Source organism: Ailuropoda melanoleuca, chromosome 8 (genome assembly GCF_002007445.2).
Source record: "Ailuropoda melanoleuca isolate Jingjing chromosome 8, ASM200744v2, whole genome shotgun sequence".
Taxonomy (NCBI): Eukaryota; Metazoa; Chordata; class Mammalia; order Carnivora; family Ursidae; genus Ailuropoda; species Ailuropoda melanoleuca.
This window is the reverse complement of record NC_048225.1, coordinates 126,532,293-126,552,624: the sequence shown is the minus strand read 5'-3', so window position 1 is coordinate 126,552,624 and position 20,332 is coordinate 126,532,293. Positions and strand designations below refer to the sequence as shown.

Below are 20,332 nucleotides of genomic sequence, written 5' to 3'. Positions count from 1 at the left end.
GGTCACTTTCCAGTAGTGACAGCCAGGAGTCAAACTCAGGCGGCCCTGTTCCACAGCCTGGCTCTCAAACGCTGTCAGATCTTACCGGGATATATAATGCTTCTGTGTTCCTTAGGGTAGCAGGGCCATTGGTGCAACCACTAAGGGTTCCTGGGTGGTGTTTTCTTCAATCCATATCTCGCCTTCTAGCACAGGATGTTGCTAAGATTCAAAACACGTGCTCTGTATCATTGAAAACATTGTCCTCTTCCGTAGTTCGAATCCATGTTGCTCTTTGGACGGCATGCCGCTCCCAAAGCAGCTAGAACTTCCAGAGCGCACATCCCCACACTCTGTGATCACTCCCGTTCTGATTAGATGTGGTCCCCGTGAGCGCTGTATGTAACAGCCCACTCGGGCAGGCTGAACACACAGATACGTGTTGCTTTTGTGGACTGTATGTAGCATGAAACTTTAAATCATAAAGTCATAGGTATTTGTAACCTGGGGACTGACTGATCGTGAGTTGAATCATAGACTCAGTGCCATCTGCTCAGGTGAACACTTAACATTGTCGCCCTCCATAAACATAGCTTTCCTTTGGGAAACGCTGATGGACGTCAATGGTGTCATTCTTCGTATCATCAAAGTCTCGCTTAGAGTAGTGTAGAAAGAAAGTGCTAAAAATACCCAAAAAAGCAATTACAAAATAAATTATATGTCAAACAGTGTACTCTCAAGCAGCCATTAAAATGACTCTGTAGAATATTTAATAGCAATAAAAGTTGTTCACGATACACTGTTAAGGAAAAAAGAGCTCCCGAACGCAATTTATCTGCTGCACTCCATCCTCCCCACCAATTAGCCAATTAAAAAAAAATGTGTGGGACAGTACACACCCACCCACGTGCTAGTGTGATTATGTCTGACTCATGTCATTAAAGGTGGTTTTTATTTTCCTCTTTTTGCTTATCACTGTGTTCTGGTGTTCTTACAAGAAACACACGTTATTTGTATATTTCTAAAAGACTCATAAAAAAGAAGACCCATCTTTTTTAGCCTCTCTCACCTCAGAGTGCATCAAGCAGGCTACTTTACGTTTCTGCACGGGCAAATGGTTTACTTGTGTTTGGAAGAGGGTAAGTGTTTCTCTCCCTGGGACCAGAGCTGCTCACTGAGCTTCTCGTCAAGCCCTGGCCTCTGGAAGGGCTTCTCGGTGGCCTGTGGCTCCTCCTCGTCCTGCCCAGTCAGGACAGCACAGGGTTCTGATGGAGGACAGTGAATTAAAGAAGAAAATACAGAAAAGGGCGCCTGGGTGGCACAGCGGTTAAGCATCTGCCTTAGGCTCAGGGCGTGATCCTGGCGTTATGGGATCGAGCCCCACATCCAGGCTCTTCCACTATGAGCCTGCTTCTTCCTCTCCCACTCCCCCTGCTTGTGTTCCCTCTCTCACTGGCTGTCTCTATCTCTGTCAAATAAATAAATAAAATCTTTAAAAAAAAAAGAAAATACAGAAAGAGGCGTAAGTAAAAAGTGGAGGAAGAGCTGATGGTAGGTATTGGTTTTTCATAGACATCTGAGCAGATTTTTCTAAATATTTGTGGTTTGCTTCTGTCCTGTATGGGCATGTGGCTCTTGAGTTGAGAATTCGCTTTTTCTCATGGTATTACCAAATGGTAGGGGTGTGGTTTCTGTGAAAGTGAGTGATTCAGGGGAAGAGAAATGAGAAGCCACAGTGGGTAGGTGGGCCACTGGGGTGGCAGCGTGTTCTTAAGGTGACCAGCATGTTCCATCTGGTGTTCCAGCCTGACAGATGGCAGACATTTACATGTGGACGGACACAACTTGCAGGCCCACCTAAACTCAGATGCAAAGTAGGGGCTGCAGCCAGAGATAAGGAGCTCAGCGGTTCGTTGGAGGACAAAGGAACTTCAAGTTCAAGGTTACAGTGGTGGAAGTGAAACTGTGGGGTGGGGGTGCATTGGCCAAAGTGAGAGATACAAACACTCCTTGTGCCAGGTTACTGGGCCACCAGCAAGATGGAGTCACAGGTGCCAGAGAGAAGCAGAGTTACCTAGAGACACGAAAGCCTCTGGGACTGACCAGGTAGACCCTTGACTTGGACATTCTGCATGTGGCAGCATACACTAGGGTTCTATGTCAGACACGGGGCGACAGTGTCCTTGTCAACTCTGTTCGGTGTCTTGGAAGGGACACAAGATGCAATGCCAAGGTGGGGTGTGTCAGGATTGAGACAGACACAAACAGGCTCTTCATGAACCAGAACTCACAACACAGTAAATACCATCTCCCATTTGAGGAAGTCGATTACCAGGATAGCCACAACGAGAAAATGAGGCCGGTCAACTTCCGAGATCTCTGGATGTATGTGGTTGAATTTGGGGCTGCAAGGCCGCGATGATAGAATTAAATGTCATAATGTACGCAATCACTTCCCACAGGAATTGCTGCATACGTGGCAGTGGACGTGGTCCTAAGTCACCGCCATCATCCTCGTGTGGGAGCAGTTACAGTAATAATTTCAGTTGCTATTATAATTACCTTGAGCAACATGATAGGTCTTTGTTGAATGGGGCTCGACCTAGAAATTGTATGTCCAGGGTAGGGGATACATTCTTTTGGAGGTGCTAATGTTTGTTGGAGCAGAACCGGCTAGTAGGAAACTTGATGTTGTCTCTGGAGACACTGTCCGAGTGTTATTGAGGCAGACCCAGACCTTCTGCCCAGAAGACTCTCTACTATACAATTCATTAATTCCTAGAATTCTGATGGGCCCCCATAGTCCACACAGCATGGCAGGGAATTCGGACCAAGAATGCCTGGAAACTTTTGTCCATTTCCTCCCCGGCAGATGTGAAGATGAAGCAGCTCCAGAGATCCGGGGTCTCTGAGAATTATCCACGTATCTACCCCAGGCAATCTGAGAAGGACGGGAATAAGCTGAGCTTCAGGTAGTCATTGTTTAGGAGATGAGAGGTGTATAGATCTCAAAGTTTTCTTCTTCATGAGGAAGATCATTTTCTTCAATGTCAGTAGAAATTATTATTAATTCCTTTTTGAAGAAGGCATTGCCATTGCCACGGTGGGGGATCGAGGGCAGCCCGGTCTGGAAGTCTGAGGCGGGGAGGGGCACAGGGAGACTTAGTGAGGCTCTGGGTAAATATCTGAGCGGCATCTGCGATAGGGAGCAGACCTCCCTCGGTCTGTGAAAATACTTCCTGCCAAGGGGCCTGGGCTCCCTGGGGGTGGCAGCCAGGGTGGGGGGCCCCCAGGGATCAAGACAATTCAATCTGAAGGTTTCTAGTTTCTGTTCTAAGTGTAGATGTGTGAGCTGGGTGGAGGGGACCCTTGGGGCACTGATAACACTGACCCTTAACAGAGCCACCAAGGCAGCTTCCTTGGGTGTCTTCCCAGCAGCAGAAGACCAAGAACCAAGGTCCGGATTGTACTTCTGGTTTCGGTTTTGGTTTCCCTTCAAGGGATCTGCTCATTCTTCTAACTTACTCTGCTAACGACTCCTTCCGAGTTCAGGAGGTGGTAAATCACAAGTCGGAGGAAGCGTGCCTTCATTCACTCAGGGCTGGATAAATATTACATCATTTTTAAAATGCATACTTAAACAGGTAAAAAAGAAGGGAAATATCCTCCATTACAGGTAAGAAAAGAAAAAAAAAAGAAGTGAAAACAGTGTTACACGTGTAAATTGACATTACTGGTGCCCTGAGGAGAAAATATTACACTAGATAATTTATGTGAGCTTAGCATTTAGTCCACTTGGAACTCAGAGGCAAAACCCTGGGTCTACAAAAGGTAGAAGGTTGAAACCAAAACACATAAAATCTGGACCATCGGAAGACTTTCCTTTTAATGAAAGAGTGACTTGGAGGGGGAAAAAATTCACCCACCAGCACAGAGATGACAGGTAACCTTGTCTTTCTACTAGCTCTGAGGGAAATAGAGTTTCCCCTGAGATGTCAGAACCCCAGGACTGTGCCACTCCCGTGGGTGGGCTCCGGGAATAAGGATTTATCATAAAACGTGGTCCCGGGCCAGTGGACACCCCCAGGACTTAGAAGCAGCACATACCAAATGGCTTTTGAGGGGCACAGTCAGAAGCACAGGTCACATGAAACTCACCATGCACAGGACGTCTCTCCATCAACAGTCACAAACCCCAGCAAATTATGATGAACAAGTTTCAAAATATGTGACAAATGCAGACTTAAATACCTAAAACTTCAGGCAGAAGAACTACCTAAGAATTACAATAAATTAAATGCATTTAAACTATTTTAAGATTGTTGAAATAATAAAACGAAGTGTTACACCCATCACAGTAAAGTGGTATAAATAACAAAAAGGGAAATTTGAATAATAATAATCATAATAATTTTTTGAGCACTTAATGTGTGCACATACACCTTGAAGCATTTTATTTTTTTTTCAGATGTTCTAAATCTTTCTTAAAATTTCATTACATCAATTAATTAGCATATAGTGTCTGATTAGTTTCAGAGGTAGAGTTCAGTGATTCATCAGCTGACCTTGAAGCATTTTAAACAAAATGATTTATGTAATGAACAAGAGAGCATCACATATTAGATACCATTGTTATCCCAGTTCTAAGCATGACGAGATACGTAGAGGTTAACCAATTTGATCAAAACTGCAGATCTAGTAAATGGTGGAACACAGGCGTAAATCCAGAAAAAAGTTCAAGCTTCTGGTCGCCTGGGACTCCCACTTCATTCCTGGAGTCCTCCCTGAGATCCAAATACTTCAAGGTGGCAGATAAAATATAAAAATCTACATTTGTCCTAAAAAAGAAAAACGTAAACATTTCCATGGGCGAGAAACAGAAATGCAAGTGAGAAATGCAGCTGAGGAGGTGAGAGCCAGCGAGGGTGCAGGAGGAAGACCATCACGGCACAGGCCAGTGCGCAGAGCTCCTGAGCTGGGACGGCCCGGGGCGTGTGGGAAGAACACAGGGATGTGGTTGGAGACCATCCAGCGATGGGAAAAGTCATCATGGACAGAAGTTCAAACGGTATTAGTGTTAAGCAGAAGTATTAAACAGGAAGTTCGTGTCGGATGTGTTTTTATTTGGATGAGATAAGGTAGCAGGAAAATAAAAGAAAAAAAGAGACTACTTCATAAATAATGGTAGATAATTTATATGTGTTTGAAAAAAATACTTCAATCTCTATCTCACACAATTTTTTTATTCCAAAAAGTAAAGTCATAATATAAAAAATATAATATAAAAATCCAAAACAGGAGAAGTCAGATTCTTACCTCCCACCAAACATACATATGATACCCTGAATGAATATATCTCACAATTATGAAAGCATGATACGAACATATAAGGACATTTTTAGAACAAAATCACATGGGAGGGAATGTGAGGGTAGTTTCCGGAATGATGGAGAAATTTTATATCCCGACAAGAGTTTGGGTTACTTGGGTGTGTGGATTTGTCAGTCTGATGGCACTGAGTGCCCCTCGCTGTGTATAAGTGATAAATAGTGCCTACAAAAACTGTAAGAAGGCGGCAAATGAACACTGAGAAAATGCATAAAGGGCCAGCACAGGAAACTTTGGGAAGAACTACAAATGAACAGTCAATTTATGGGGAAAATGCTCAACTGCATTAGTCGTTTTAAAATTTTCAATTGAAGTAACAATGGTACTTTTCTCTCCCAGACGGGTTCGTGCATTGTCAGTCGATGTGTTCACTGACACAGCAGAGCCGTTCGAGAGTATTAAACAAAAACATAAAATGTGCACAACCTAAAATGCCCAAGTCCCTGATTTATAAATTTATCCTTCAGAGGGATTAGCAGGAACCCAGAAATACATACGTGCGAGGACACTTTTCTTAGCATTGTTTTTATAACATAAAATTTTGGGAAACCACCTAATGTCCATCAGCATTGAAAAGATTAAAATATATTACAGTAGTATTGAATTAACAATGCTCAGTTTTTAAACAATGGGTACCACTTGTGAGACGTAGGGAAGGCTCCGACATTTTACATTATATACTTCTAAATTGTTTTAATTTTTAAGAGTTGGTGTATAATTGTTTTAAAATTAAAACATAGACTTTGCATTGTATTGTCACATTTTTTTAAAGTTTGTGATTAAAAGAAGAAAAATTATATTCATAAAGCCTTTAGAGGTGCAACAAACACAGCACTTTGGATGTGGTGAAACTTAGAAAGATTGTATCTCGTTATAAATACGGGGGCACCCAGATGCGTCCGTGTGTACAAAGTATGTCACTAAAATTGAATGTACCCGCAGTAACTATTCACGAAACTTTGGATTCTAATTTGGTAGCAGTGACCCCAAATGCACAGAGTCACATAGTTCTTGCAGAAGCAGAATGAGTCATGTAGGTGTCAGGGCTGGAGTTCTTTTTTTTTTTTTTTTTAAAGATTTTATTTTTTTATTTATTTGACAGAGATAGAGACACAGCGAGAGAGGGAACACAAGCAGGGGGAGTGAGAGAGGAAGAAGCAGGCTCATAGCGGAGGAGCCTGATGCGGGGCTAGACCGCATAACGCCGGGATCACGCCCTGAGCCGAAGGCAGACGCCTAACCGCTGTGCCATCCAGGAGCCCCAGGGCTGGAGTTCTGTTCCGGAGTTTAGCACAGAGCTCGTCTGCACTCGGACGAGAGGACGGGCGCGCATCTCCAAGCAGCCGCCCTGCGGAATCGCTAACTCATGTCTATGGGCTCTGAGTGAGCTTCACTGTCCCTCCACCCCAAGGTCCCCAGTTCTTTCACCCACCCTGTTTCCTCTTCTAGAAAGAAACTAGAGCACAGTTTGACCTGTGCCTGAAAGAACCAGTAGGAGTTGGGTCCCACTCCTTCGTTCACGGTGCTTCTTTTGGGTGGTTTCTTCAGGGCTAGACCCACCTCCACGTCATGGTAGGTGCGGGGATAGTCTCTGGGGGGGAAGCACCTGGATGAGAAGTCCTGGAAGGCTGACTGACCCAGGATCCTAAGAGCATATCGGCTCTGAGGCTGGGGTCAGGGACGGTCTCCAAAGAGCAGCTCTTCCAGGACGTTACATAGCGTCTTCATAGTCCACGTCCGTAACGCTTGCCTTCTTCAGCCGAAAATAGATGGCTGCGGCGTCCTGAAAGCAAAGGCACACGGGTAGGACAGGGCAGAAGACAGGTAGCACGTGCCTGCCCTGGTTCTCTTCCCCAACCAGCCTGGATGTGTCCTATCACGGCACGCCACGCAGCACGCGACCTGGAGCCTTCGGAAGCCTGGCCCCAGGTGAACATTGTCAAAGGCTCCGTGCCCCACTGGTGGGCTGCAGAGCTGCCCCCGGGGAGCCGAAGCTCATCCAAACGTGCAAACCCCCGTTCTAATGCGCCACCGTTAGGCAGCGCCACGGGCTGTCGTTTTTTAAGGATGTCCGGACTTCGTACTCATAAACGACATCTAGCGTGTCACTGGAGTTTACCAAGGGCACAGATTCTGTCCTGAGACCTCTGGCTACCCCCGCCACGCTTGACAAACTTACAAAGCCCCTACTGTCCTTGCACACATGTGGAGCTGGAATTCCTGTAGTTATCTGGAAGTATCTTTGTATCACCAGTGATGTCCTGAATTGTTCAAGGTTTACAACTTACTGAGATGACACAAATCACTGTTACGTAGCTTTGTCCAGTATTAATTTAGTTTTCCACCGCTTGTGTGGTTAACCTCCCAACACAAAGTGGGGTGTGTGTGTTGTTCAGCAGTATTTCAGGATAAAGATCCCCCAAGGAAAAGAATTTTGGGGGTAGCCAGGCACCATAGCGTAAGCGCAAATCACCACGTCTCTGTTGCCAGCCTCCAAAATTCCCTTACACGGTGAGGCTTTGCTGTTACAATCAAATGTTCTTCCCATTGTGTGGGGAGATAAGGGAAGAGATGGGCCCTGAGAACCTTTTGTTTTTCCTAAGTGGCCATGGTTTTAAGAGTTTGAGAACCAGTCCCTGGAAGAAAGAAAGGAGAGCAGGGAGGAAAGTACAATAGGGCTTCTCACTCACCTGGTCCGAGCTCTGTGTCCTCCGGGGCTCTACTGTGGGATAGAAGGTGTGTGCTGTAAGATTTTGTTTATATTTCAAGTCTTCCGCTAAAGTCATGCTAATAAAGGCTTCTTCTCCTCCTCTCTACTTCCCGAGGATTGATTTCCGTCACTATTTTTAGTCTTGCTTTTATGCCTATCGCAAACAGACTTCCTTACCGTATAGAGGACGACGGGCAGCCTAGAGGTGGACGGGTCAGTGGGTCCCTCTGGGCATCTACACTGTTTGCATTTCTGGACCCACCAGGTATGGATGGGACAACAGCAGCGAGTGGGGCCACTCCAGGAGGGCAGGCGGACACCGCCACCCCAATCTGCCATCCGACCGGAGGTGCTGAGCCCATGCCAGCACTGGGCTCTCCTCGGGCAGCTCCCAGACTCGAGGCCAGCGCTCAGGAAGCAGAGCAAAGCCCACAGCCAGCTCCAAGGCAGAGCAGCAGCGCCGGGGAGCACCGCCATATGCCATTTGCAAACACTGAGTATCATCTTGTTTCCAGGGGAGACAAGAGTCAGAGACACGTTCAGTCCCTCACGTCTCACCTGCTGCTGGCCGCTCCTGCTGCGTATGGTACACCAAAGAGTAGACCTCGTTCCCGCTACTTACGACGTTCACTGAAGGAGAAGAAAGGAGGCGGGCATGGTGACACCGTCCTCTCTTCCTGCCACTTACTCACTCTGCACCTACACCCCGTCACCACGAAGACAGACGTGCCATCTGTGGGCGGGGCGGCTGGGGCACAGCAGGCACAGGTGGGCTAGCAGACGTCACCCCACTGCCCCTCCCCGGCTCCCTCCAGCTCCTCGGGCCAGATCCTTGGGAAGCCTCACCGTTCTCATATACAGACGGTTCCTGCAGGGGTGCAGCTGAGTTGACGTAGTTGGACACCTGTGGCACGGGGCTGGGAGGGCTCCTGCAGACACAAAAACACACGCTAACTCTGCAGGAGAGCACCCCCCATGCCCCAGACATACCGTCCAGGCCTGTGAGCAAGACACTGCAGGAGAGAAGCCTGTTAGCAAGGGTCCTGCGCAGAACGCTGATTTGCGGGGAAACCAGCAGTCAGCTCCACTGTGCGGTACGAGCCCTGTACCCGGGCCGAGCAGGGCCCGGCAGAGCAGCCCTGGCGTGCACGGCCCACGAGTGCAGGTTCTTACCTGGTGGGCTCAGTGTGGGGCCGCCCGCACCTAGAATAGTGCCCCTCCCATGGTGGGTGCTTGGTGAATACCGAGGGAAAAATACGGACTCCCCTGACAGAGAACAGGTTGTTAGGCAGAACAAGGAGCTGGAGGAAGGGAGAGAAGTGAACTTGTGCATATGTAGCCCTGGAAGACGGCTGCTCAAATTGGGAAAATAACCTGATTTTTGTCAGCATGAACAACAACACAGTATAAAAATATGTCAACTAAACCTTGATGTCCCCAGATGCATGCATTTTAAAAGTCTTTTCCTCCTCTAAACTAAAGAACGTCACCAGCAAGTTTTCGGGACCGTTATCACTCTCCGGTCTGAATGATTGAAACGTGCATATGTCTTAATGCCTCTGAGATACTTTCAGGATCTCGGGATCCTGTTTTCCTGCCTCATCAGAATGGCTCACCGACCCTCTGACATAGGTTAATTGATTGAATGAATCAATTCATCGGTGAACATGTGAAATGGGTCACAGTAGTTGAGTGAGGGAGGTGAATTAGGAAGAAAGATGGAAGGACTTGAGCTAATTAGTTAATGGAGAAACAAAGAGGAAGAGCAAACAGACCCTCGGTTACCAGTGGGAGACCTCTGGTGTGGAAGCTGGGATAATAAAACACACAACGTGAGAGAGGACGACTGGAAACCATGAGGATGGGGGTTCCTGCATTATCAGCACACAGAGGGCACAAAGCCTCACCTGCTCGGGTCCCGGGCCGGACGTCTTCCTACAAGTCAAGCAGATGAGCAAACACGTCAAAGGGGGAATCTGTTGGTCAGTTTTCAGATGGCCCTTGTGCGGGCCCTGCTCCTTGGGCCGGCCACCGCGTGCCAGAGGACATCCGGCCATCAGTTCCACGGATCCTTCACTTTGCGGGTGAAGACACTCAGCGCAGAGTGGCCAGCCGAGCTGCCCAGAGCCAGGACCTGTGCCTGAGCCTCTGAACCCGAACACCGAGTGTGTTTCTTGCTTTGGGTTTTGACAACACATGACCTGCTGCTGTCATGACAACAGTCCTCAGAGGCGGGCACGGGCACGTTACAGATGGGTGAGGTGCCCCGCGGGGCCGGACAAGCATGGAATGTAAATGAGAATGTCGCATCGTCTCCATCCGGCTCCGTGCAGAGCAGGAGTCCAAGGTTAAATGCACAAGGGAATAGGTATTACCAACCGCGAGCCAGGGTGAGGCTAAAGGCCTTGGGGCCCTGAGGAAGAACAGAATGAGAGAATTGCAGACTGGGTGAAACCTCTGGGGGAGAAGGGCATTTAGGCTGAAAAGTAGGAGAGATCCTGCCGTGAGCAGACGTGAGGAGGCGTGGACGAGCATTCCAGAAAGCGGGATAAGCACCTGTCGATGCGCTGGGGGAGGAGAACTGAGGGGCTGACTTGGACTGGGGGGTGGTCAGCGGTGCTGGAATTGCCAACCGTGTTTCTCTTCTAGTAGCTGACTACTTATTTTAAATAGAGTCAGAGTTGGGGTGAAAATTAGATCCCAGAAGCACCAGACATCGGCCGAGCCCCACCTGATCACACACAGAGTGGGGGACTGGACCACAGACACCGCGCTAGAGTGATGGACACGGCTCCCGTGCTGGGGGTCGGGAGCGGATCTGCGGGCTGGCAGGACGTATCCGTCCCTCACAGCGTTCTCCTCCCCAGTCCTGCCTATTTCCATGAAAACAAAGGTCACAGTGACAAAATACCAGAATCTATAAATACTAACCTATTCTTTTCTTGAGCCAACAGCAGAACAATAGGGCCATAATGGTGGGACCAAGGGTGCCAAACAGTCCCTCAAGGATTCCCGAGGCGAGAAGTTCCTTCCTGTCCTCCGTAGGCACTGAGGGGAGAGGTCTGCACGTAAGCCGTCGTGCAGGAGGGCTGTTTTTGGGAAAGCAGACGTCTTGGGTGTGGGATGACGCCAAGGTCTGCTCTTCCTGGGCCAGGGGGGTGGGGGCAGTGGGATTGCCTTATGTGACTTGACGGCAGGAGAGAGGAACAAGCCTTCATGTCGTCTGTGCCCCTCAGACACACCTCCCAGGACAGCACCACTCTCAGACCCTCCATCGTTGGTAGCACAGCGCCAGAAATACTGTGGGGTCCGTAAAACTCTCCCAGGATGCTAGAAAGGGACATTGACCAACGCGGTTCAATAGCCTGAGCTGTACCTGTGACAGTGAGTGGCACCGCCTCGCTGAGCTGAGGCCCCAGGCCATTATCGGCCTCACAGGAGTAGTTTCCAGAATGTTCTGCGGTCAGAGAGAGGTTGAAGGATGCTCCTCCTCCAGAGGGGGCCGAGCTGCTTCCCAGGATGACATCCTCGTGATAAAACCGGTACAGGATCGGGGGAGAGCCGCTCTGGGCCTCACAGTGAAGCTCTACCGTGTCCCCAGGGAAGACCTGGGCCCCCAGCTCCCCGACGGTGAGGACAGGGCGGGACACTGGACCTAAGGGAGACAGGGGGCCGTCCGAGAGGGTCCCCGTACCGTGACAGACTCGTAATCCCCGCCCACAGAGGCTCAGCCCCGCCAAAGTTCCCTGGGGTGCCCCAGGGAATGTGGGGCCCCGAGAGTGGAGAGGCTGGCGGGGCAGAAGGTCATGGAACTTACTTCTGACGGTGACGCTCACCAGCTCGCTGATGCTGGGGCCATAGCCGTTGTCGGCCGTGCAGTAGTATTTCTCTGTGTCACTGTCTGTCACCGCCAGGATCTCAAACTTTGCGGCCAGTGAGCTCTGGGTCTTTGTTTCCAGGTTCAAACCCAGGGCCCCTTTGTACCAGGAGAAGGTGATGTCTCCTGTGCCCTGGGTGGCCAAGCAGATGAGAACCAGCTTCTTTCCCTTCTGCACTTGTCCCCCTGGAGGCTGCACCTCCAAGCTCACATTCCAGACGGGGACGCCTACACAAACACAAAGTGACACATGGGGCGTGACCGTCCTGGAAGCAAAGGCCTTGAGTTAAGTCAATAATTTATACAGTTTAGTGGTGGGTGGTGGTGTTCTAGGGGGTTGTTGCTGATTGGTGGATGGGGTAGGGTGCAAAAGCCCACACTGTTAGCACTGCAGCTCCCCCTCCCCACCCGGGACAGTGGGGCTTCCGGATCCTGGCCTCTCCAACCCTCACTCTGGTGGCCACGGCACAGGTGGCATAGCAAGCTGTCCGGGCTTGAGTGCTGGGTCCGCATCTTCCTCCGGGTGCTGGATCCAATCACTTCACTTCTCTGAGACTCAGTTTCCCATCCATACAATGCAGGGGGGAATGCTAGTTATCTCCTACATTTGGGACGGTCCCACAACATAAAGCACGTGGGGCCTAGAGCAGGGCCTGCTGCCCGGTGGTTCCTTGTTCCAGTCCGGCCTCACCAGTGCTGAGTTTTGAGCAAGGGTGGGAAAGCCAACCTTCTGGAGGTAGTCCACATCCTCTTCCAGGCACCATGGACGCATCGTTGTCTGAGAATGGGGGAGGACGTTAGCGTGCCCACCCAGGCACGGAGTGACATGGTTCAGAGTCACAAAATGCCCCCTTCTCTTCCTCTCTTTCAAAACCAAGCCCCGGCTTCTCCTCTGATGGCCTCGTGCCCAAAGCTTGCCCCTACCGCGCGGGTCTGACTTCTCCCTTCTCTGTAGCTCCCGTGACTCCCCACCACCGCCACGCGTGTCCTCCCGTGCTGTGGAGGGTGCCGCGCGAGCTTCTGGCCATCAGGGGCCGTGATTATGCAGGGACCGGCCCCCGCTCTCCAGCACAGGGAGGACGCCGTGAGGGGTTCCTAAATACACTTCTGCGCACTTGAGTGAGATTGGCAGGAATGAGGGAAGATCCCTTCAGGACTTTGAGAAGCAGAGAAGCTCAGACTTGTCTCCAACAGCTACTTCCCCCCGAGGGAAGGGCAGCCGCGCGGCTGGCCCCGTGTCAGGCCCTGGCACAGGCCCCCACGCTCACCTTGCACCTGTATCTGGATCCTGGGGCTCCGTGTGGCTCTGAGCGCCGTGGTCTTTTCTTCACACCAGTAGGACCCTGAGTCTTCCCTCCACACCGTGGGGAGCAGGAGCTTCGGGGAGCTGCTCCAGCCCTGCCCCAGGGCCCGGCCGTCTTTGAAGAAGCAGAACTCGAGCTGGGCATCTGTCTTCCGAGAAGTGCCCTGGGTCTCACAGATCAGGGTCATTGAGCTCCCCTCTTTGGGCCGAGAGGGCTGGGCTGTCAGAAGCAGGACTAGAGAGAAGGACGAAAGACATATTCCAGGGCAATGGGTTTCAGAGTTCCCGTGAGAGGCATGTTGTGTTCTCAGCCTTTGGTATCAAGCCAGTTGGGTGCAGAGACCACCCCCCCCAGTATGGCCTGCCCCTGCGCAGGGTCTCCTCCCTCCACCTCTGCCTTCCGGCTGGTTCCCACTCTTTGACATTTGCTGCTCCGAATGGAAGGAACAGGCGTGCGCTTGCCTGAAAATGCTGCACACACACACCCAGCTTGCTTGCTCTGGGACGCAGCGCAAACCTCGTACAAACCGGGGTCGTAAGGGGCAGTTTCAGTCCATACCCTGAGCCTCAAGGATGCCTCCGGTTTTGGCAGAAGGGGGTCTTCTCTGGATGGACAGCAGAGGGGCAAATCTGGGTCCTGCCTCCCCCCATCTGCCCAGCGGCAGCGCCGGGGAAGCGTCCAATCCCGGACAGGATTTGTCAGGACAGCTGTCAGGACAGCTAGGGTACGCCAGCTCTTGGGGCATGTGCGAACCCAACCTCAGAGCCTCTGCTCTTCAGGCAAGTTTAGCAATTTTCCTAAGAAAAGCCTTTTCCCCCTCACCAGATAAAAATGCCAATAATTCTCGATCCCTGAGAGGTGACTACTGCTCCAACGCCTGTCACCCTCAAGCCACGCCCGTCACCCTCACGCCTTTGCTACTGGAGCACTTCACCCTGGGCCTTCTGAACACTCAATTCCAGTGTTGGACCCAGAACGTTCACGCTGGGACCTGGAATTCCTGACACTAGGGGTTGTCTTCTCTCCTTGGAAGACTGCAGTCCCCAGGGGAGTGAGGACGGAGAAAGGAATAGAAAAGGCATCTAGGCACCTGCACCCCACTCTTCTGAATGGGGCGGGTGGCGTGGCGTGGGACGGCGGACAGGGCACTTTGCAAGGGCTGGAGCTCAGTCTTGCAGCTCAGAATACTTCTCAGGTCTTCCAGGCAAACCTGGCGAACTCCTGGTAGTGGAAGCTTTGTTTCTTCTGGATGTGGATTTGGATTTCTGCTTAGGCTCGGACTGGGCACTCATGGGGTAAAAGCAGGGTCAGGCACAGGGCGTGTTGGCATTAACCCACGGCCTGAGTTCAGCATGGACAAACCTTGGGAGAGCGTCCCAGAAGCCTGGGCTGGTTCTGAGTCTCTCTGGCTTGGCCCTGCAGTGCTGTGCTCCCCAGCTGTACGTGGGGCCAGGGCTCTTGAGGGGACAGGACGCCTCCTCACACCCTGTGGTCAGTATTCTACATGTAAGAGAGCAGTTCTGACATATCCTGGATCGAAAGGCACTTCAGTGGAAGGTTCCTTCTGGGAGGAAGCTTCCTTCTCTCTTCGTCTGGGAAATCAGGATCAGAGCGAGGCGGGTCTGCGCCAACCGGGGTCTGAGGGAGAAGTCGCACGGGCGACAGCTGTGGCTGCAGAGCCGGGCTGGAAACGGGAAGGGGGCAGGGGCTACTTCCTTTCCCGTGGCCCAGGGACCGACTGTCCTGTTCTCCGCGGATGTGCGACGGCGGCGTTTCCTGCGTCGCTCCTGGGGGAGCACCCCGTGGGGAAGACACCGGGGCCTTGCTGCCCCCGAGGCTGGGAGGGCGGCGATCCCCTAAGGTCCATCTTCCACACCCAGGGACTTGCTGTGCAACCGCGGCTCCCTTCCCGAGCTGCAACTTCCCACAGAAAGGACTGTGGTTTTGAGAAGGTGGGGGCGAGACCGGCTCCCCTAGCTGAGTGGTCATGTATCAGCTGCAGAAGCTGGCCTGAACACAAGCAGTCTGGGCCCCAGGGAGCTGCGGTCATGGGAGACTCGGCGGCCGTCACCAGATGGCAGACAGCATCCCCGGACCTCCCGCATGGGCGCCAGCGACATGATGCCCGTGGACTGTGGAGAGAAGGGGGAAGTGCCACTCACCTTCCCTGGCTGGTCCGCAGGCTGGAGCTAGGAGAGAATTCGGGAGAGGTCAGTACGGGTGCGGATCCCAAACAGGCAGCCCCTGCAGCCCGGCTGCCCTCCCCCTGGACTGCTCTCTGTGTGCCCTCCCACAGCCCCCCTCCCTCCTCCTCCTCCCCCTTCCCCCTCTCTGTCTTCCATCCTGCCCACTGTTCTCCTCGTCCCTCCTTCTTCACCTCTGTTCCTTCTCCCACGTTCCCCGTCACCACATAGTTCCTTTTGTGATCAGGAAATCCTTTCCGATCACTGCTCCCATCCGTAGTTAGGAGATGTTGCCTTCATTCCGTGGCTCCTTCAAGCCCCGGGCTCTCATCCCTCCCTCAAATGTCCAGATGACCCCACCCGTGCCTGGAAACTGCAGTGACAACAGCCAGGCTCCTGCTCCAACTTGATGCCCTTTATTCACCAATGTCCCGGCAGTGGAGGTCCGCAGAAGGAATCTAGATTTCTCCAAAGATTCTCCCAGCCCCAAGGGTTTGGCTGGTATGGTGGCATAATGATCAAGAACAGAACGTTCTGGGAAGATGCAGGCTCTGCAGGCAGAGGCAGGGACCTGAAGCCTCCTCTTCCCCTACAAGCTGTGCTACCCTGGGGAAAATGCTCCACCTCTCTGTGCTCTACTTTCCTTTTCTGTGAAATGCAGGTAATCATAGACCTCCCTCACAGAGCTTCTGCAAGGATTAAATGAGTTCACACCCATAAAATGCTTAGAATAGTGCTGGAATGTATTTAACATGCAGTAAATATTACCCATTATTACTACCCATTTGAGCTCATGGTTAGTCTGAGATGTTCAAGCTTAAAAGCTGGTGTGAATAATTTGTTCTTCAGGTAGGAGAATGGAACTGATGGGGCTAACGTGAAAATCGCGTTTTTTATCTGTCCACAGTACAGATAGCTTTGAGCGCTTACTGCGTGCCAGGCATTGCACGTGGGGCCAGGGTTGCAGGAGCAAATGTGAACAACAGTCTTTGCTGTCAGGGAATTTAGGGGGAGAGACCCAATTAAAAACTCAACATATAGCCTGATTTCAGAGAGTGATCAGTGCTATAGGAGAGATGAAGCTGAGAAATAAGTTTGAGTATCTTTGGACAGTCTTGAGTCTTTGGATAGATGTCAACTGAGTAGAAAACAGAATGAAAGTAGAGAGCTGCCTTCTGAGTGTTTGGGAACGAGCACCCCCAAGAGAGAACTAGCCAATGCAAATGGCGTGAGAAGTAATGAGCTCGTGGTAGAATGGGGAGGAGAAGGTGGTGCCCCCGGAGCTGAGAGAGGGGCAGCAGTGAGCACTGGTGTGGTAGAGGTGGTCAGAACCAGTCATGGAGGGCTGCCTGGACTTGGCACCAGGTCTGGATTTCATTCCAGGTATGATGAGGAGCTGTGGACAGTTCGGACTCCACTTAAGTTTGTAAAATCACACTTATCCTGGAAGAAGGACAGAACACTGTCATGCAGGAGAAACCGGGAGGACATTAGTGGCAATTTAGTCTGGAAGACAGAAGATGCCAGCTCAGGCTAGGCAGGGCCTCCCATGAAGGGCCAGATTCCACTATAAATTTCCAAGTAGAATCAATAAGAGTTACTTATGGATTGGAAGTCAAGAGTAGAGGAAAGAGAGGAATGAGTGTAAGTCCTAGACTCTTGCTATAGCTGCTGGAAGAGCGGAGGTGACATTCGTGTGCATGGCGCGGTCACCAGGAGAAGCAGGTTAAGTGGGGGGAACGCATGGGAGATCAGGACATGTGTTTGGCCGTGTGGAGTGCAAGGTGTCTACGGGATGGCTGAGTGGCCGTTGAATGCATGAAAGCTGCTCAGAGGAGAGACCAGAACTGGGGAAATAAGCTTGAGCTTAAGGTCAAAGTGGCGCATAAAGTGTCTGAAAGGGGCTGGGAAGTGAGTGTGGGTGGAGCCTGAGGTCTGGGCACCAGCCTTGGAAAAGTGGGTGAGGAAGCAACAGGTGTTGACTGAAATAGAAAACCAGCAGCGTGTGTTGTTCCAGAAGCCAAGGGAAGAGGTGCTTCCAGAAGACAGAGTGAAGGACTACCTCTGAGAGGCCAAGTGAAAGGAAGCTAAAAACAGAGCTGGGCCGGGGTGACATGGAGGGGGTGAGTGGTCCCAGCCGGAGCAGTGGTGGGGATGGAAGGTGGACAGCTGTGGCCAAGGGGAAGGAGGACCCGTTGGCACTGAGAAGCGACCAGTGGTCGCCAGTGCTTAGGAACCGGTTGGGTTTGACGCCGGAGGGATGGAGGCCAGGAGGGAGTGTTTGAGGACATGGAAACGTTCTGCGTCTCGATGGTGCTGGGGCTCCCATGACTGCAAGTCCTTCTAGAAAATTAGAGATGGTGTATCATAAAAGTGAATGTTACTATGTTGTAAGTTAAAAATGAGTTTAAGACAGGAAGGGCAGGAGGAGATGAAGCAAGCCCAGCGGCTCCCTGGAAATTTTGTGAAAGGGAGTGGGACGCTGTCAAGGCTCATTGCCACTGTCTTGGGGAAAAGACATGGTGGCGTGTTTGTCTCTTTATGAGACTAACCCAGAATGAAGAAACGTGGTGATGGCACAGCGATGGTTCCGAGAAAGCGAGAGCATCGGGGAACCCAGTGCACATGGGAGGAGTCCCGTCCTGCACGGGACGCGGGATGGTGTCATCCTGACTGGGGACACACGGCGGGGCGGGCGGTTTACAGACGCGACCGCAGAAAGGTGAGGACATTCTCTTCTGATGGCTTTCAGTCCTCGTGACATGCAGGAGATCTAAACTGAGAGTAAGAAGGAGGAGTTGAGGAGACGGAGAAGGTGGGCGTAGTGGTCTGAGCGAGGCACTGAGTCGGAAGTCGTAGGGGCGCCGCCAGCGCTGCCGGGGCCGCCGGAGACGTGGGCCCTCCATTTAAAGGCATGTGAGTCAACGGGATGGTGCTTTGGTGTGAAGTCACATGCAGCTGCTTGGGTACTGGTGCGAAGCACGCAGAGAAGCGTGTTGATTAGGAGGGTGCGGCCAGGGGAGTGCTGTGAGAGCCCCGGCACCTGAGCTGAGCCACCGGTGGGGGCGCGGAGGGCAGTCGCGGGCAGTGAAAAGCCCCAGTCCCTGGGGCTGAGAAGGGAAGTTACAATCACCATGTGGCCATTGGGTGGGATTGGGGTGGGGGGCTGAGAACAGGGGTTTTGAAAGTGAGCCGTTGTTGGCGACGCTCCGTCCGAGGGTTTGATGGCAGGAATGAGGGGCCAAGGGTGCAAGACAAAGGAAAGGGTGTTGACGGTGAGGACAAGGAGCAAAGAGCCCGGTTTGTTGTGTGAATCATCCCTGTGGCGACTGACAACAGTGAGAGCAAAGACAGAATTCATGTCGGAAGGAAGGACAGCCACTGAACACTTCCTATGAGATAAAAAGAGAAATGATAGTTCTCTTCAAACACCTGGCTTTCCAGTCGTTACCAGCTGCTGCCCGCCTGCGAGCCGCAGGTTGGAGGCTGAGGTCTCGGCATCCGTGGGCGCAGGCGGAGACCTCGGGAGGTCCTGCCTGGACCTGGATGTCCTACTCACCGCACATCAGCAGCACGAGCCCCAGCAGGCATGAAGACCCGGTCGGGGACTGTCACTGGAGATGCTTTCTCCTCCAAGGAGGAATCCAGCTTGAGTGGAGACGCAGCGGCTTGGCCAAGGGTCGAGGAAACCAGGATGGGAAGTCGCGCTGCGGCACGTTTGCAGAACTACAGGAGTGAGAGCCCTCCCAAGGCCCCTCTCTACTTCCTCTCCACTGGGGGCCGGGACAATGAAGGACGCTCCTTCTTGCAGCTTCGTTNCGTGGCCATTGGGTGGGATTGGGGTGGGGGGCTGAAAACAGGGGTTTTGAAAGTGAGCCGTTGTTGGCGACGCTCCGTCCGAGGGTTTGATGGCAGGAATGAGGGGCCAAGGGTGCAAGACAAAGGAAAGGGTGTTGACGGTGAGGACAAGGAGCAAAGAGCCCGGTTTGTTGTGTGAATCATCCCTGTGGCGACTGACAACAGTGAGAGCAAAGACAGAATTCATGTCGGAAGGAAGGACAGCCACTGAACACTTCCTATGAGATAAAAAGAGAAATGATAGTTCTCTTCAAACACCTGGCTTTCCAGTCGTTACCAGCTGCTGCCCGCCTGCGAGCCGCAGGTTGGAGGCTGAGGTCTCGGCATCCGTGGGCGCAGGCGGAGACCTCGGGAGGTCCTGCCTGGACCTGGATGTCCTACTCACCGCACATCAGCAGCACGAGCCCCAGCAGCATGAAGACCCGGTCGGGGACTGTCACTGGAGATGCTTTCTCCTCCAAGGAGGAATCCAGCTTGAGTGGAGACGCAGCGGCTTGGCCGAGGGTCGAGGAAACCAGGATGGGAAGTCGCGCTGCGGCACGTTTGCAGAACTACAGGAGCGAGAGCCCTCCCAAGGCCCCTCTCTACTTCCTCTCCACTGGGGGCCGGGACAATGAAGGACGCTCCTTCTTGCAGCTTCGTTCCATGTCCACAGCTCGGAGACAGTGCACGTTAGCCCACCGGGGCTCCCTCGGCAGTGTCTCAAAGCACCGTTCCCAAAGGCGATCTCTGACTTGGATGAGCGCTCCTCAGACGGCGGTCCTGCTGCAGGCAGCGGGTCCCTGCCCTGCAGCCGCACAGTGTCACTCTGTGCGGCAACGGCCAAGCTGGGGCCGATGGGCTCTCACCGGGGTTATGTGCAGGACGTGATGGACGATGACGGGTACAGGGTCAGACTGTTGGTAAGGTACTGGCTCCCACCCGTATTTAAACTTTCATGAGGTAGCAGTCAGTGAAGCAGAAACAGATGAAAACAGAATCACAGGAAATTACTGCCCGGGGGGATGTTTGTAAGTGAAATGCAGGAAATGAG

At 52.0% G+C, this 20,332-nt stretch overlaps 1 protein-coding gene across 15 annotated transcripts; it reads right to left on the bottom strand.

Moving 5' to 3' along the window:
• Positions 1 to 5,200: 5,200 nt before the first annotated feature.
• FCRL1 (Fc receptor like 1) lies at positions 5,201 to 20,199 on the bottom strand. Of its 15 annotated transcripts, none has more exons than XM_034667371.1 (12): positions 19,001 to 19,242; positions 14,349 to 15,447; positions 13,223 to 13,492; positions 12,682 to 12,732; positions 11,895 to 12,182; positions 11,454 to 11,732; positions 11,009 to 11,125; positions 9,985 to 10,012; positions 8,924 to 9,006; positions 8,636 to 8,707; positions 8,058 to 8,089; positions 5,201 to 7,150 (listed from the first exon to the last, which is right to left on the bottom strand). In XM_034667371.1, exons 3-12 carry the CDS (start codon positions 13,443 to 13,445, stop codon positions 7,079 to 7,081), a joined length of 1,245 nt encoding a protein of 414 aa, XP_034523262.1. In that variant the 5' UTR covers positions 13,446 to 13,492; positions 14,349 to 15,447; positions 19,001 to 19,242; the 3' UTR covers positions 5,201 to 7,078. The 15 variants fall into 15 exon arrangements, 11 of the variants coding, with proteins under 11 accessions (XP_034523262.1, XP_011235848.2, XP_019665751.2 ...); XM_011237546.3 differs by having other exon boundaries at positions 15,421 to 15,447; XM_034667369.1 differs by lacking the exon at positions 19,001 to 19,242 and adding an exon at positions 19,685 to 20,199 and having other exon boundaries at positions 5,203 to 7,150; positions 15,421 to 15,447.
• Positions 20,200 to 20,332: the final 133 nt, after the last annotated feature.

Coding starts and splice junctions, on each gene's coding strand:
- FCRL1 (XM_019810192.2), bottom strand. CDS start 14,003: ATGCCCCAAGAGCTGGCGTACCCTAGCTGTCCTGACAGCTGTCCTGAC. Junction 9,007..9,984: donor CCGGCCCGGGACCCGAGCAG/GTGAGGCTTTGT, acceptor TTGTGTCTGCAG/GAGCCCTCCCAGCCCCGTGC. Junction 8,708..8,923: donor ACCGTCTGTATATGAGAACG/GTGAGGCTTCCC, acceptor CTTCTCCTTCAG/TGAACGTCGTAAGTAGCGGG.